We start from the raw sequence: 17388 nt of genomic DNA on the forward strand, positions 1-17388 counted from the left end.
ACAGATCAAGTGCTCGCCGAATAATCGAATATTGTGCGCATATCGCGCACTATCCGTTTGTACATTCACGCGTTCGTTTAATTTCCCCTATTTACTTTCTCGTAAGGCTGTTGTATTTGTTAAGTTATTAATTTACTTAATTTATTTATTTATCGCTTAAGAAATAATTTACACGTCGATATCGATTAAATACATTTCTTAACGGCTAGCAAAGCAAACGGACTCTTATTTCTATCCTTTTTTTTTTTTGTTGCTTTTACATCGCGTCAAAATGAAATCTGTGCGCTTCTTGAAGCTTCTCAATTTTATCTTCCCTTCGCTCCTTCCAATACAAGCCGACAATAATTAACGATATTAAGCCGCAAGTTCCGGTCAAGGCGGCGGCGCTCAACAGAATCAATTTGCTAGGCGTTACGAACAATTGCGCCTTCCACCTCCATGATTCTGCTATCGGATTTGGTATCACTACCATCTGAGAGTTTGGAATGATTTGTGGCCACTCTCGAGATTTCCCACCCACCTGTTCGCAACAAATAAAAACGGGAAATGAAATTATAACAACGACGATGCGACTAAAAATACTGTGTCCGCTGTACCTAGCGATGGGAATGATACAAAATCAATACCACGGACGCCATCCTATTGATACTCGTGCGATAATAGTAAGAAAAATTTATATTTGATCGTTCCTCAAAAATATGGTTATACTTATGTACTCGTATATTTTGAGGTCTAATCGGTACGTCTATGAATATCTAATCGTATCAGTCCCATTGTCAACTCGAACCTTTTGTATTGCGTTCACTTACCCCTATCGTGAGAGCGTCGACGAAGTTGGGTGTTCTACCAAGACCAAACGTCGTGTAAGGTAAGTTCAACGAAAAGTGCGCGCTCTGTGGGAGCTGGGCGGCGATCGCGTTTCGTGGGCTACCATCTTGCGTGGTGGTCCGATAGGCTATCGACGGACCGGGCAGATTGGTCCCATAGGTTCGTTTCTTCTTTCCCAATGATCCAGGAGAGATCGGGTACATGCTGTTGTTGCGACCGGTCAGCACCATAACCTTCACGAAATTCGCGTCGTAGTCCAAGCTGTTCTTGAACGCGGCGGTGCGATAAGTACCGGTGCTTTTGTCGACGTCCACCAAGATGACGTCCAAAATTCCGTCCTGGTAAAAGTCGTAGAACACCGCCATCGCCGTTTCGTTGTAAAACGGGTTTAACGCTTGCCACTTGACCTCGAACTTTCGCCCGAAGCCAGTGCAGGTGTTGCACGCGACGTTCTCTAACAGGAACGATTGCTTCTGCTTGCCGGTGGTCGACTTCAACGTGGCCAACAGATCGGGATAACCGTCCATGTTGAAGTCACCGCCGCGTAAAGTGATCGTATCGGTGTACCGTTGTCCGTCAGGCTTCACGAATCCCCACAACACGTTGTTACTGTCCCTGAAGTTCACCTGGAGATTGTACCACTTGTCGGAGTACATCATGATCGTGCTGTTGGCGCACAACTTGTCGAAACAGAGAGGCAGAAGCAGATCCATCTTGCCTGTCAATTCCACGTCCAAGTAGAGGGTTTGGCCCATCACGGCGTGACAGTTCCTGTCCAGCTTGATGCCGTACGGAAACTCTATATCCTTGTGGAAGAAAAATCCTTCCTCGATGCCGTGCCAAATTTCGAAAGATTTGTTCGTGGTGACGACCAGATCCGCCAAGAAGTCGCTGTTCAAATCCAAATAGGCGTTCGAATGCGGCTGACTGATCAGCGGTACCGGATCGTTGTGCGACCTAACGGGCACGACTTTGGGACGACGCCTGCTCTGGTCGAATACCCAAAATGTCCTCCTGTTCTCCCTGTCCAACCCAAACAGATCTATGATCATGTCTCCGTTATAGTCCATCGCCAACGGCTGACCGTTCATCTTTATAAGTGGTTCGTTCTCATCCGTACAGTTCAGTCGATCGTTTCCGCCCCACAGGACGTAAACGTACGATAGTTTCTCGGAGGTGTCGTACGTGACCACCAACACGTCCATGAACACGTCCCCGTCGAAGTCTCCGGGTACAACGCCAACGACGATACGCTTAAAAGTACAGCTCAGATTCGAGCTGGGCCTCAGGAGCGGTTCCTGTTCCGCGGCGAGGAATATCTCAACGGTGGTTCCATTCTTCCGCAACATGAACACGTCGGTCAACTCGTCCGAATTGAAGTCTCCAAAGGCAGCTGGCATTCCGTCGAGCACGCCTCCGAACACCGCCGGAGTTATGTCGCTGCATTTCACTGTTGCAGCCGCAACAGCGAGCACGTATACCAAGATCCACTCTGTCGACATCCTTTCTTACAATTATCTGGAAAATTTATATATTCGTTAATTTATTTAAATAAACTGAACATCGATTGCAATAGTATACATGATGTAACGAAATAGCCAGCTGACATCTGGAATATGTTACGCTGAAATAATATTACCTTTGTTTACTACGCAAGAATCGAATTTCTTTTTGTTACAGAGACAAACTAAAATGAGACAAAGTCAATAAAATATCATGAGATTCGAATTATGGGACAAATATGACAATGTCATAATAGCAAATTGGTCGTTCATTACCGCGAATAATAAATTTGGTACTTGATCGTGGCACACACTGTCTCTAAATAAAATTGTAAGGTAAAGGAATTAATAATGCCCAATTCTGACAAGGAATACGATAGATTTGAACAAAATCAGTAGCAACGAAGTTCGTGAATTTAAGCGTTGGAACGATCAGGATCCGTGTTACTGTCTCGTTCTTTAACTTGTCGTCCGAAACGGACAATTTTTACAGAAAGCTATTAATCGAATAAAACACCTAACCTACAAACATTCCTATCCCGTAGAACACAACGAACATGACGCATCGTGAGTTTCGAGAACGTGCGATATCGATGCGTCGCTTGCTACGAAATTGTCTACAAATGTAAATATTCGTAATCGCGATCACGATATAGTAATTATTGTTTTAATAGTTACACATACATACCCAACTGTGTCGTGCATGCTGCTCTGACAGTTGACTGGTTGACTCACGATCCTTGGAATCTGTCAAGTGCTGTCAAGCCTATTACTAACGACACAGCGAGACTATAGATGCCAGATTGAGCACCGGGTGCACTACTCACACATGCTAGATCACGTGTACGTGAGCTCGTAGAGTTTCGGGAAGTTGACAAAGGCAAACTGACACATGCTCTCTTTCTCGACACTCCGAAGCTACCCGAAGTAATTTAGGACCATCTCGTGGGAGTCGAGAAAGCTGCCCACTTTGAAAATCCGAATGGCAAAACGCCCAAGTTTGTCGTGGAATAGTTCATTATTTTTAACGATAGATGGCGCTTATTTTCTACCTCAAACCCTCTGGTATTAAAACGCCCAAGTTTGTCGTGGAATAGTTCGTTATTTTCAACTATAGATGGCGCTTATTTTCTACCTCAAACCCTCTGGTGTTAAAACGCCCAAGTTTGTTGTGGAATAGTTCGTTATTCTCAACTATAGATGGCGCTTATTTTCTACCTCAAACCCTCTGGTATTAAAACGCCCAAGTTTGTCGTGGAATAGTTCGTTATTTTCAACTATAGATGGCGCTTATTTTCTACCTCAAACCCTCTGCTGTTAAAACGCCCAAGTTTGTCGTGGAATAGTTCGTATCGTCCAAGCTAGATAGATTTCTCGACAAGCTTGGGCGTTTAGGTCTCTGAGACTCTTGAAGGAGAGAACACTACAAGCTCACGTACATACGCGTGATCTGTCATCTCTGGTATAAACCAGAGATGCCAGACGAAGCGCCGAGTGCACCGTGTTGCCTCTGATGACCACTGATGACCAGTACTGACAAAAGTACAGAACTCCCGACAACTTTTGACACCATACAGCGACTGTTACTGACTGCTCCTGATTACTGTTTGCCTCTGCTGGACTCTGCTGACCATCGCTTATATTTCTGACAACTTATAACGATTACTACTGACTTCTGCTAACCTCTGTTGGTCTTTGCTGATCTCTGTCAGCGTGTGCTTGTCTCTGCTGAACTTTCCTGGCCTCTGCCGAACGCTACTGACCACTGCAGGTATTTCTGATAATGTATAACGATTAATACTTACTACTGCATGCTGCTACAAGTCTCTGCTTGCCTTTGCAGGTTTCTGCTTGCCTGTGCATGCCTTTGCTGCCCTCTGCTGAACACTGCTGACCACCCCTGATGCTTCTGACATCGTATAACAATTACTACATGCTACTGTTCGCCCCTGCTGATCTCTGCTGGCCTCTACTGACCGCCGCTTATATTTCTGACAACGTATAACGATTACTACTGGCTACTGTTAGCCTCTCCCAGCCTCTGCTGGCCTCTGCTGACCACCGCTTATATTTCTGACAACGTATAACGATTACTACTGACTTCTGCCTGCCTCCGCTGGCCTCTGCTGACCGCTGCTGACCACTCCTGTTACTTCTGACAACGTATAACGATTACGACTGGCTACTGTCAGCCTCTCCCAGTCTCTGCTGACCTCTGCTGACCACCCCTGATACTTCTGGCAACGTATAACGATTACAACTTGCTACTGCTTGCCCCTGCTAGTCTCTGCATGCCTCTGCATCCCTCTGCTGACCTTTGCTGGCCCCTGCTGACCACGCTGACCTTTGTTAACAACTTCTAACATGATGTACATGTATTAAAACTTTGTATAATGTAAATCTATAACAATAAATGATATAATTTCAAAGAATTCTATGTGTTCTCATCACTTTTACCTTCCTTTTCCTCTCCCCATTATTCCCTTAGTTATAAGAAACCGTTTCTCTACTTAAAACTGGAATTCCAAAGTGCCCAGAGCGTTTTCTGAAATGCCGGTGACCTTGACCCACTTTCGAAACTGGGTCAAGGCCATCCGGATTTCCAAGTTGGTCCGAAGATTTCTACAAATTTTGAATGGCCTTGACCTACTTTCGAAATTGGGTCAAGGTCAAATCCGGATTTCCAAAGCGCCCGGAATTTTTCTAAGATTCGATGGCCTTGACCTACTTTCGAAATTGGGTCAAGGCCAAATCCGGATTTCCAAAGCGCCCGGAATTTTTCTAAGATTCGATGGCCTTGACCTACTTTCGAAATTGGGTCAAGGCCATCCGGATTTCCAAGTTGGCCCGAAGATTTCTAAAAAATTTGAATGGCCTTGACCTACTTTCGAAATTGGGTCAAGGCCAAATCCGGATTCCCAAAGCGCCCGGAAATTTTCTAAGATTCGATGGCCTTGACCCACTTTCGAAACTGGGCCAAGGTCAAGGTCAAATTCGGATTTCCAAAGTTCCCGGAACATTTCTAAAATGCTGGTGAACTTGCGAAGAAGGTGGTACGCATCTTATAGGTAAGAGAATGATTTGGAGAGGAAAAGGACGGTAAAAAATGATGAGAACACATTGAATACTTTGAAATTATATCATTTATTGTCATAGATTTACATTATACAAAACTTTAATACATATAAACATATTATATTATATTACATCATGTCACAAATTGTCAGCAACGGTCAGCAGTGGTCAGCGATGGTCAGCTGACGTCGGGAGATGTTGGCAGAGGCCAGCTTAAGTCGGGAGATGCTGGCAGAGGTCTGCAGAGGGTGGCAGTAGCCAGTAGTAATCGTTGTACGTTGCCAGAAATATAAGCGGTGGTTAACAGTGGTCAGCAGCGGTCAGCAGAGGCCAACGGAGGCCAGCAGAGGTATGCAGTAACAAGTAGTAATCGTTATACGTTGTCGGAAGCATCAGGGGTGGTCAGCTGTGGTCAGCAGAGGCTAGCAGTGGCAAGCAGTGGCAAGCAGTAGCAAGCAGAGTCCAGCAGGGGCAGGCAATAGCAAGTTGTAATCGTTATACGTTGTCAGAAGTATCAGGAGTGGTCAGTAGCGGTCAGCAGAATCCAGTGGAGGCAGGCAGAAGTCAGTAGTAATCGTTATACGTTGTCAGAAATATAAGCGGTGGTCAGCAGCGGTCAGCAGAGGCTGGGAGAGGCTAACAGTAGCCAGTCGTAATCGTTATACGTTGTCAGAAATAACAGGAGTGGTCAGTAACGGTCAGCAGAGGTCAGCGGAGGCTGGCAGACGTCAGTAGTAATCGTTATACGTTGTCAGAAATATAAGCGGTGGTCAGCAGCGGTCAGCAGAGGCTGGGAGAGACTAGCAGTAGCCAGCCGTAATCGTTATACGTTGTCAGAAATTCCAGGAGTGGTCAGCAGCGGTCAGCAGAGGCCAGTGGCGGAATAACAGGTTTCGGAATAACTCCGGAATAAAACTGAACATCCTATATTTGCCTATATGGGCAAACAATATAATTGACACAAATTTAATTAAATATTAAACAAACATTCCTTGTTATAAAATTAAAGAATTATTATTTTTAATAATAGAATACTTGAAAAATAAATCGTTTGAAAATAGTTTATTAAATAAGACTATGGAATATTATTTCAAATAATAATTCTTTGCTTATATGTATGTGTCTATATGTATAGCTCGAAACGTATTAAATGCCTGGGCCGTCGGAATTCGAAATTGAATGCCGCAAAGACGGACTTCGGCTGTTCAAGAGCAAGAAAGAAAGGCTCCCACTTACGTTCTTTATCGAATTCACGAAGTTGCATGAGGTACTGACCGAGCGTAACATGTGGCTCGTGCGGTAAGATATGTTCGTCGTTACTAATGTCGACGTCGATGCACTGAATTATGCCAGATCAGGCCACACTGCAGAGCACTAGGAACATGGCTTGTGCGGTAAATCGTATCTCCGTTGGACGCTAATGAAGTTCGTCGTTACTAGTGTCGCCATCGATGCACTCAATTATGCCAAATCTGGCCACATTGCATGCAGCGTCTATTCTACACCTCGTCTGTGGTTGAACTAATTAAACGTTGCAATCAATATCTCGGTCGGTAATGAATTCGTACATTTTCAGTTGAAGCACAACACTTGACACTGTCGCTGTTCTTGTAACCTTAAAATAGAAGTATGCATGCGATATAGAAAATATCTAAATTGCACGATGCTTTGCGTTTAATGCAATAAAACGTAGGAATTCCCTAAAGAGCAATAATCTGGGTGCTCTCCAATTCCAATTATAATGCTTCAACACATAATATTCGGATTTCGAACGTTATTGGCAATACAATAGGGCATAGGGTAAGTTGAAGGATACCAACAGTGATAAAGTAATCGATAAAATTAGTAGTTAGCATCATTATGATGAAATTTACATGCCGTATTATCGAGTTTTTTTGCACAAAGTAACATTTTATCGAATATTGTTCTGCGTACATTTCTAGAATTCGTACGATAAATCTGATATTTTGCGTAGAGTGAAGATAAAGGAACGCGGAACGCAGAGTTTTCAAGATGTGACTGTAAACAAATGTCAATTCAGCATATTGCGAAGAAATATAAGTTACAAGCCACGCTAAAATGAATGATACAGTGTGTTTTAATATATGTTTGCTAAACTGAAGCTTTTACGCATTAATATCATAAATAACAATCTACTGGTAGTTAGATGAGGTGGAAACATTAATTTGCGATAATATTCATCGAGTCTGTTGACGAAAGTAAGTATTGTAGCGTGGTTCTGATTAATATTACGTTCTATCGAACGTTGAATGTTTTATTGAGATACAATTTATTTCTAAACATAACCTTTATTATTGGCAGATGCGAATGAAAGATTTACCGTTGCATGATTATAAAAGTTATGTATATTGATTACAGAGTAGCACAATGCCTGGTAAAATAAAAGTTAAGGTACTAGCAGGGCGTAATTTACCAGTAATGGACCGTTCTGGTGATACGACCGATGCGTACGTAGAATTGAAATTTGGCAATATAACGTTTAAAACTGATGTGTGCAGAAAATCACTGAACCCCCAGTGGAATTCGGAATGGTATAGGTTCGAAGTCGATGATTCAGAACTGCAAGATGAACCATTACAGATTAGGTTGATGGACCATGACACGTATTCTGCAAATGATGCCATAGGCAAAGTTTACATAAACTTAAATCCATTATTATTACCTGGAGTCCCTCCTACCGTTAAAAACATTTGGACGCTGGAGGCAGCTATGAATACAAATACTGGTTCACAGACTGGTACGTATGTTACTCACGGATAATGTTCAAATAAGTTTAATGATGTCTCAATTCATTATAGGTTCGGTCATGACCGGATGGATCCCAGTGTATGACACCATGCATGGTATTCGCGGCGAAGTTAATATCATAGTCAAAGTAGAATTGTTTTCTGATTTTAACAAGTTCAGACAATCCTCGTGCGGAGTACAATTTTTTTACTGTAAATACATTTATTTCTAAGCAAAGTATAAGTAATTTTCCATAACAGATACATTGTATAATATTGTTTAGCACCGAATATACCTCATGGGTATCATACTCAGAGCATACACGGTTTTGTAGAAGAACTAGTTGTTAGCGACGATCCCGAATACAAATGGATCGATAAAATAAGAACGCCCAGAGCCTCGAACGAGGCGCGTCAAACGTTATTTTTTAAACTTAGCGGAGAAGTGCAAAGGAAAATTGGGTTGAAAGCATTGGACCTTGGCGGAAACGCCGTTATCGGGTACGTTAGCGCATTATGAAATTGTTCCTGATTAAATTATAAATTTAGAATTTTTTAAACTGTTTCCTTAAATACAGATATTTACAAAATTTTGATCTGGAAGGTGAATCTGGTATCGTGGCTCGAGGTATAGGTACTGCAGTTACTCTTGTAAAGTTACAAGACACGTTAAACTTACCATCCGATAATATTGAAGAGTAAGTAGATTGTAATGCCTTTGATTTTAATGTGCTTGGTCTGTTCTTTTGTGAACAACTTGTAGAATAACTATACTCTAAAATTATAACATCGATTTGAGTGCTTTTTGACATGACAAAATCAGTAACACTTCAGACATTATGCTAGTGTTTTGTGTTGTGAGTTATAATGCTGAATTACTTAATCAAGTATTGAAATTTGTCTGCACATATATTTCTGTAGGAGTATGTGATTCTTTACATTGCTTATTATTAACAAAATGCATGCAACAAAGATTTAAATATTAGTTTCTGATAAAAGTTTTGTAAGTGAAACCACATTTCTTTTCATTTCACAAGGAAGGTTTTGTTCTATTTTGATAGCAATGATATTAAACATGTTTTTATTGTTCTTTTTTTTTCGAGAAATACTAACATCGAATAGATAAATAATGTATTAATATATGCTGAGAATATATCAACGTGTACAGGAGGGTATTAATTATTGAAACTTCATGAAAAAAAAATTGTGCTTCAACTTCTATGTACATGGTGTCCTAAAAATGATGAGATATTACTGTTATATTTCGTAATTTTTGTAATCTTATCTTCCGTGTCTCGCTTACGTATCGTTTATTACTAATTTCGATGGAAAATTTAATTTCTCGAAGCTGCTGCTAATTTAAAATTACAGAGTACAAAAAAATGTCTGTAAAACAGTACAGTAATATTTAATAAATTTCTAATTAGCTTATCATTTTTCTAGGACACCCGGTATATAGAAGCTAGATTGAGGTCTGATGCGCGTGAATAGAAACCAGGACGAAATATATAGAAAACGGAGCACTGCGATATACTGGAAGTAACTATAGGTACGCTACACGCGTATCCAACTTTGATCGTTAATAATTTGATCGATTAATGGTCGATTATATGAATTATCCGAAGATTGTGCATTTCCAGATAATTCTCTTTCGAGTATTCGATACATTTAATTGTTCTAATTCTTAATCATTTCTGTTTAAAAATTTCCAGTATTTTAGCCTATGCCTTGTTTTTTTTAAGAAATCTGGGCAAACAGTACGAAGCTACAGAATTAAATTTAGCCACTTTGGTAAAATTTTTATTTTTACAATTCAAGCATTCGATGAGTAACATTTTTATTATAGAATTTCAATGCGTGAACTAATAGATATTTTTCTATTTATCCGCTTGCATATGTTATATAGGGCATTCTTTTCACAACACAAAGCACAAAAGGAACGTACAGGACTCGATGAGAGTGTGCCGGTATATCCCGTTACTCCCACGCGTATCCCTGATCCTTTTACGACAAATACGAGAGTCATGCACATAAAAGACAATTTCCCACGTCGTTTAAAGTCTTCAAGAAATCCTAAACGTAACGTGAAAACGAACGAACATTCGTGCGACGAATCGGACGGTACGAAAGCCATCGAAATGTTACCGAGGACGAGCAGTTTGAATAAGTCTGCGATCTCTTCCACGAGTTTGTCCGAATCGGTAGTTCAGGACGCGTCTATAAGAATGATGTTGGCGTTGGAGGACGAAAGGGGCGAGGGCAACAAAGGTATATTGGACGTACGTATGAAAAATATAAAAAGGTTGTTCGGTTCGAGCGACATGGAAATAAAAATGACCAGTTCACGCTCGAGTATGTCGACCAAATCGACTAGATCTTCTATCGTGAGTATACGTATTCCAAAGAGGGAGAACGCGTCGAAGAATTATAAAGTTACAGAAGGTATAGCTGCTCTTTTGATCAAATCTTTGCACAGCATACCTTTGGAGAACGTCAATGAAAGTCGCGAGTCTCCAACATCGATTTCGCCGTCTAATAACTTAGACGATGATTTTGAACGTTTGGAACATGAAAATGTTAACGATCAGAACAATCAGGAAAGCCAGTGGAGAGGAAAACAAGTCGATCGCAACGATGAGACTCGTGTTGCAAAAGCGCAACCAAAGAAACAGTACGATTCCTCGTTCGAAGAGAACACACCCAGTTCTAATGGCGTTTCGGACGAGTCTTCGATCAATAGCGCCAATTATGATATCTTGCGCGATTCGAAGTTTCCGAGCGATGTTGCGTTACACGTGAACAGTAAATTTACAAGAATACTTGTCAGGGCTAACAGTTTTCCTCCATTAAAAATGAGGTCGTCGCGAATAAAATTACAAAGGACGGATACGGAAACGCGACCCCTTCACGAGGAGAGCACGCATCTGCTTGTCAAATATTTATCCATGAGTGAAATATCGTCTTATTTTAGGTACACTATGGACTCGCAAATTCATTCTATGAAAAACTCATGCTCCACGATTGACAAAGTTGGAGAAAGGGAAGAGATTATAGAAATGATAACAGAAAATGTTGCTTCCGAGATAGGTGAACCGACGACAGAATTTGGTAAAAACATCGATGGTGGTGTGCAAAGCGAACGAAAATATTCGCAAGATTTCAGTGAACCTCTCGCGACGAGCACACCGGTAGACAATCGTCTTCCTTTTTTCTTGGACGTTCAAGAAGAACCGTCTAAACAACGCAATGAAATTCGTCTGATAGAAGACAATATGGATAACGTAAACGACGATGTATCTTCTGCCGATGGATCTCTATTATCTGTTTCTCCGTACATACTTTTGCAAAGTACAAGCGATACGGAGAGAAAAGATAAAAATGGAATGCTCGAACAGATATGCAATGAAGAAGGGTTTCCTTCCCTGCTGGAAGAGACGAGCGTTCCTCTCACAGATACTTTTAAGAACAAAGAACGCTTCGATAAATTGGAAGAGCATAATGTGCTAAAGTTTTCCGCGTCGACGCATTCGTTGCCGTCGTTGCAGCAATTTCAATTTCACGCGTCCGCGGAATCTAACATACGAGAGGACGTGGACCACAAAGTAACCACAGAGTCGAAAACGTCGTCCAGTATCGAAAGTTTAATACAGTCTTCGTGCAACGACTTACACGACACGACGCATAAAAATAGACAACGACGCATGTTGGATTTGATTAGAATAATCGATACAAAGATGATGGAACATCCGGAAGGTTCTACGGAAGTCAATGGTCGGTTCAGAAGAAAAAAAATGTACAGGAACGTTAACCCTAGGAACTTGCACAAAAATCTACACAATCGGTTTCTAAGGAGACGTCTACAAAATTTCAGACGTACGGAAGTCATAAACGAATCCATGCCTGACACATCCTCCTATAATTCTTCTCTCGAGAGTATAATCACTAGCGATATGTTAATTAAATCACGCTTACGTAGAACAGCCGAGTCATTTCGTTCAAAGCGAAGCTTCCCCATTAAAAGATCCGCGTACGATTCAATGTCCCGTGAAGCCACTGCCAAGGAATTAACTGTAGATAGCCAGAGCAGCGATTCGATTAGAGATAATGTTAGCTTAGAAATGAAGGAACTAAAGCCAATGGATACTAACCCTTCGATATCATCCGTCTCCCTAGATCCTGCAGTGCATAAGAGTCATAGCATTTGTAATATAAGAGAGGTATCGAATAATGATGAATTTACTAATATTACTAACACTGCTAATATTACTTACAACTCGTGTGTGCCCTATCCTTCTCCCGATCACAGGCAACAGGACGAGGCATCTTTAAGTCCATCTTATCCACTTCCGGCTGTTCCTTCCGTGGTCTCAAAAGTATGTCAGTTACCAACGACCAAGGTACAACCCACTGTGTCGTTGCATCGAAGGTCCAGCGATTCTGACTTGAGCATTACTCCGAAAGGTGAGTTGCAACGAGCGCATATAAATCGCAGTGATTAGTAGCAGATTAGTGTACATAAATTAAGCCTGAAACGATGTATTTACACATTTACTTTTAATTCGTTGCCAAAATTTTAATTTGGTCAGGTAAACGACGAATCGGAATCATAATTACATGTTTATCTTGTTCGTTGCGCAAGATTCAAATCACGGATGCCTCATAAAGTGAAATAATACCTGGCAAAGAAGAAATTCACGATGATTCCACGTTGTTATAGGTAATCATTTTTGTTATATTTATTATACTTCTTCGACTGTTCAAGGGTATCAGAGATATTCGTAATCTAAAAACGTACGACTACGGTACGAGTAGTAAAGATATATTTCTCAAACAAGGAATCACTTTATGAGACATTCGTTTTTAGAAAAGATATTTACGATGTATGTTTTTATAAATATGGTTACCTTTCTTCGTTTACTTCTTGGTAATAACAGCAAATAATAATGCACGTTGTAGGTAATTCTCTGGGAACTAACGATAGGTCGATGACTGGATTCTTGAAGACGTCGACCGCTGTGATAAGAACCATGAATCAGGATGCATTTGAAATGTTAGAATATCCGTTTATCACTATGCAACACTATCCGGCAGGATTCATTTTACACATCGGTAAGCACTGATAATCCTCAAACCGTTGATCAACAGTTGGCATTTGAACGTAAATAAGTTTGTTGATAAAAATATTTTGAAAGAAAAAACTGTGGTGCCACTCTGATTTTGACGTTTCACGCGTTTCCATTGCAAAATTTAGTCATAGTGTGTGTATATTGAGACAGGTGGCCTTGTAAGTTCAAGATCGGTCAAGTTGTTAGAAAGAATTAGTAACTTGGAAGAACCTGAGAGTCGCGATGCTTGGTGGAAAGAAGTCAGGATGGAAGTACGATCGCACGCGAGGGCATTGGCGTGTAACGTAGTCATTGGTTATAAAGAAGAAACTAGTATTTGGTAAGAATTACGATACACACTTTCTATTACAGTCGAAACGCCCTGTATATTTCTTTTCCATTTCCTGAAGTATCTTATTTGCCCGTTTGTTTAATCGTAGCGACGATGTCTGCGTGTTGAACGCGTACGGTACAGCGGCGGTGATTAATCTGTACAATCCGAGTCAAGACACGGACAATGTTTTCATCGGCAAAGGACAATCGGGTACGGTCGTGAACCCGGCGGAGATGGAACGCGATAAAACTCAACAAAAACCGATACCCGTGAAAACGGAGAAGAGCGAAACAGATACATCCGTGCCAGCTTCGACGCATCAAACCGGCAAAACGAGGCATATGTCGGAGAGCAAGGATCACGAGGTTCAGTTTCAATGCAAATGTAGTCTTTGTCACTTGCCGTACAACGACGTGAGCGTTCCGTTTCGCGTGAACGTTTCGAAATGCGCTATATGCAAGCGCGCCAGGGTACCGGACGTGATGTTCACCACCATAGAGCTACCGGAGAACGTGTTAATGACGGGACGAGGATGTATCATACAAGCGACCGCGTGCAAGACCAAGAAAGACCTACGCGGGGAACTGAACGCCAAGGAGATATCGGACTGCTTACCATTCCTAGAGTACGAGTTACATAGTTTGCTTTTAAACAAATTGAAGGTCAAAGGGATGAATGCGATATTTGGCTTGAAGCTACAGGTCTCTGTCGGGGAGCGATTGATCATTGGCATGGCCGTGGGCACCGCTGTCTTTTTAACCGCGTTACCCGCCCCCTCGATACCGCAAATCGCGTCCGGGAACTCCTGGCCCAAAGAGGAGCAATTAACGAAGATTCAAAAGACTCTGGTCGAGACTGTCAAAAAGAACAAAGAGTTCTATCGTCTGAAGCCGGTTGGCGTAAGTGTTCTTTTGTTCGTTTACAAGAATCCTTAATCGTTGATAAACGGTTTATTTTTACAGGACGTTGAAAATGGACGAGTCGCAACTTCGGATACCGACGAGTCGGACGAAGATCTGCCAGATTTAGATTTTAACGTTGGTACCAGAGACGCCTGCGTGTTGGAGGTAGATGACATCGAGGACATGGACAGAATATCGTTACTGATGGATGACAGACCTCCGGACGATTTCCACGTAGTAAATACGCAAATTATTCCCGGTCTTGACGAATTGGAAATCGTAAGGAATTTACAGATGTTCACGCAAATATCGAGGACAAAAATACCTGCGGGACAGGTTGCTTCTATGCCCTCGAAATATTTCGCCAAGTTACTTCAGGTATTATATTTTATATGTTCAGTTATTATTCGAAGAAAGAAGGCCCTCTTATTCAAAACTCTGTTAATACGTTGTTTTAGTCGGTGTACTTCAAGCTGAGGAGAATGATACCCTGTGCACTTTGTGATATGCAGTTTAAATTGGCACTTCCTGAACCAGATGAGATACAATTCACGGTAATTGGCATGGCTCTTGGACTCGGAGAACCTGTAAAAATGAATAAATTAAAAAAGAAGGTAATGAGCCATTCCATGAGCAAGGATCAGGTCAAGAAAATAGGTAAACGATTTAATCGTATTGATTTTCATTCCGACTAAAATAATTATCAGAATATTTAACGTTACGATCGTGTCTTTATGCGTGATCGATCGATCGGTGAACACCTCCGAACCGCGAATACTTATCAGAATGTTCTCTTTAGACGATAGTGATATGATATTTAACCTTGACGTGGACCACGGTGAAATTTCGTCGGATAATGCATCCAGTATTATCACGGTAAACTCCTCCGCTCTTATTAACACACCGGGATTGAAAACCAGAACCCGTTCGCCGTTACGGACCAAGATTCATGCAGCGCATAAACACAAACACGTAAATCCCTTAAAAAATAATATTATGAAGCTGTTTAAGATCAAGAATAAGAATACTCGAAGAATACATGTTACATAGTATATAATTAAAGTCGATTTATATTTTATAGGTGCCTTTAAAAGGAAGATACGGTGTGGATATAACGCCTCTATCTTATTTGCCAGGCGGTCGCATCGAGAGGTACTTAGGAAACTTAAATTTCTTCTTCATTCGCGAAAGCACGTCTATCAGAGAGGTTTGTTTAACGCGTCAGAGCAAATATTTATATTATTTATTACATAATAGAAAATAAATGGCAATTGGTAAAAATTTTTGCCCACGACAGAACGGCGGTTTGAGCGGGTTTACGCACAGTTTTGTAATGGAGGTTTTGGCGATCGTTCGTGCGCACATCACGGCCCTGGGTGGCAACGCAATGGTGGCATTTTTCATGACCAAGTGCGTGCTTCTTCACAGTCCCCATAAAAATCAGGTAGGCTGTTGTAATTCGTTAATTTACCAAATCTATCAGCGCACAAAATCTCATTAAAATTTTGTGCTCTTTTCGTTAAGTCCTATCACCCATATATTCAACGCGTTTAATCTAAGTTAACCTAACCTTAACTGTTTAAGCTTCTACTGTTTCTCCTGTGGTACATGTGTCGATGAAATTTCAGGGTCAGTGTCTGATAAATGTCGGCGGGGACGTGGTGTCTGTGTCGTATTTCGCTAACGAGAAGCACTGCGGAACTACAAATTGCTGACCCCAGCCTCCACATTCTGCACCGCCATAGCTGCAATTGCACGCCGAGAATCAACGTCGGAAATTCGATTTCTCGGCAAACGTTGTAAAACGATTTGGACGAACCGTGACTCATTACCCTGTGATAGGATAGGGCTTGTAAATAATCAAAATCTTTTTAGCATAAGTACCGTAACGTCTGATAAAGCTCACGGATGTTGAATACGTAAATTTAGTAAAATGGCTTCGCGTAACGATAATCGATCTATCGTATCGCGTGACGCACATATTTCGAGGAAGCGGTTCTAGGGACACGTTTGGAGCGTTTTAAAACAGCTTTGATGATTAGGTGCCTTCAGAATTGCCCATAACGTTTGCGGACAATTTTTTCCATCCAACGATGTTAGCTGTTGTTGCATGCCATTGTTGTTACAGACGAACCGTGTGATTCAGGCATCCGATTGTAGCTCAATTTTTTTCTTTCACCCGCAATATCGAATGAACATAGTTGCCCTTCCGAAGCGTTACATCGAATTTCGAGAATTTTCTTCAGGATGTTGCAATAAAAGTTTTAAGTTGCGGAAGCGTATGTGTTCAATAATTATTTTCGATATCTCCTCTATCGAGGGACGAAGTTTCGTTGCGAAAAACTTGTTGAAATGTAACAATTGATGTTGATTTCCTTTGAAGCGTGACGAGAATTAGTGTTAATGGCCTGTGAAAAACGTAATTTGTCGGTAAATATCCAAGACTCTAACAGATCGAATCGTTTCTAATTCTGTAGATACTAGGGTAATGAAAAGCTGCAGAGGCAATCTGAAAATAGAGAATAAAATCAAATCTCGCAATCTCTACTTTTTCAGATTCTCGAATATGTTTTTCGAATTGAAATTACACGATGCTGTACATTGTGAGAGTATTGGATAGAGTACAGTTTTCGAGATACATTGTATATTGGATTGTTATGCGTGCATGTTTAATCTTTTACATTCTGTTGTTTGTTGTTATAAACTTAGTAATCGTCATGCGAGAACTAAAACTGTGTCGTGAATGTGCATTGTAAAACGAGTTTGCGTTTTATTTTTACACGATCGTTATTCTTTCTTCGTTGAAATGTGATCCAATAAAATTATCGTCGAAATAAATTGTCAGTTTTTTCTTCGCGAAGATAGTTTTTATTTGACAATCCCCAACCAAAGATA

The 17388-nt window shown here is 41.1% G+C and overlaps 2 protein-coding genes across 6 annotated transcripts; one reads left to right on the top strand and one right to left on the bottom strand.

Moving 5' to 3' along the window:
• Positions 1–110: 110 nt before the first annotated feature.
• LOC143347687 (T-cell immunomodulatory protein) lies at positions 111–3169 on the bottom strand. 3 transcript variants are annotated; one of them, XM_076777093.1, is made up of 3 exons: positions 3019–3169; positions 810–2346; positions 111–520 (listed from the first exon to the last, which is right to left on the bottom strand). In XM_076777093.1, exons 2-3 carry the CDS (start codon positions 2328–2330, stop codon positions 257–259), a joined length of 1785 nt encoding a protein of 594 aa, XP_076633208.1. In that variant the 5' UTR covers positions 2331–2346; positions 3019–3169; the 3' UTR covers positions 111–256. The 3 variants fall into 3 exon arrangements, with proteins under 3 accessions (XP_076633208.1, XP_076633209.1, XP_076633210.1); XM_076777094.1 differs by lacking the exon at positions 3019–3169 and adding an exon at positions 2853–2954; XM_076777095.1 differs by lacking the exon at positions 3019–3169 and adding an exon at positions 2468–2829.
• Positions 3170–6870: 3701 nt separating this feature from the next.
• LOC143347580 (C2 domain-containing protein 5) lies at positions 6871–17347 on the top strand. Of its 3 annotated transcripts, none has more exons than XM_076776855.1 (16): positions 6871–7205; positions 7381–7624; positions 7785–8163; positions 8225–8365; positions 8437–8653; positions 8731–8850; positions 10059–12613; positions 13109–13261; positions 13429–13597; positions 13698–14490; positions 14554–14871; positions 14952–15150; positions 15293–15465; positions 15575–15700; positions 15791–15937; positions 16122–17347. In XM_076776855.1, exons 3-16 carry the CDS (start codon positions 7794–7796, stop codon positions 16206–16208), a joined length of 5568 nt encoding a protein of 1855 aa, XP_076632970.1. In that variant the 5' UTR covers positions 6871–7205; positions 7381–7624; positions 7785–7793; the 3' UTR covers positions 16209–17347. The 3 variants fall into 3 exon arrangements, with proteins under 3 accessions (XP_076632970.1, XP_076632972.1, XP_076632971.1); XM_076776857.1 differs by having other exon boundaries at positions 6892–7205; positions 12459–12613; XM_076776856.1 differs by lacking the exons at positions 6871–7205; positions 7381–7624; positions 7785–8163; ... (1 more) ...; positions 8437–8653; positions 8731–8850 and adding an exon at positions 9596–9701.
• The last annotated feature ends 41 nt before the right edge of the window (positions 17348–17388 follow it).

Source organism: Colletes latitarsis, chromosome 11, assembly GCF_051014445.1.
Source record: "Colletes latitarsis isolate SP2378_abdomen chromosome 11, iyColLati1, whole genome shotgun sequence".
Lineage (NCBI taxonomy): Eukaryota > Metazoa > Arthropoda > Insecta > Hymenoptera > Colletidae > Colletes > Colletes latitarsis.

Excerpts from the sequence above, each read along its gene's own strand:
- LOC143347687 (XM_076777093.1), bottom strand. The coding sequence starts at position 2,330 with ATGTCGACAGAGTGGATCTTGGTATACGTGCTCGCTGTTGCGGCTGCA. Across the intron at positions 521-809 it reads TCGACGCTCTCACGATAGGG|GTGGGTGGGAAATCTCGAGA; the intron begins GTAAGTGAACGC and ends TGTTGCGAACAG.
- LOC143347580 (XM_076776855.1), top strand. The coding sequence starts at position 7,794 with ATGCCTGGTAAAATAAAAGTTAAGGTACTAGCAGGGCGTAATTTACCA. Across the intron at positions 8,654-8,730 it reads GGCGGAAACGCCGTTATCGG|ATATTTACAAAATTTTGATC; the intron begins GTACGTTAGCGC and ends CCTTAAATACAG. Across the intron at positions 15,701-15,790 it reads AAAGCACGTCTATCAGAGAG|AACGGCGGTTTGAGCGGGTT; the intron begins GTTTGTTTAACG and ends TGCCCACGACAG.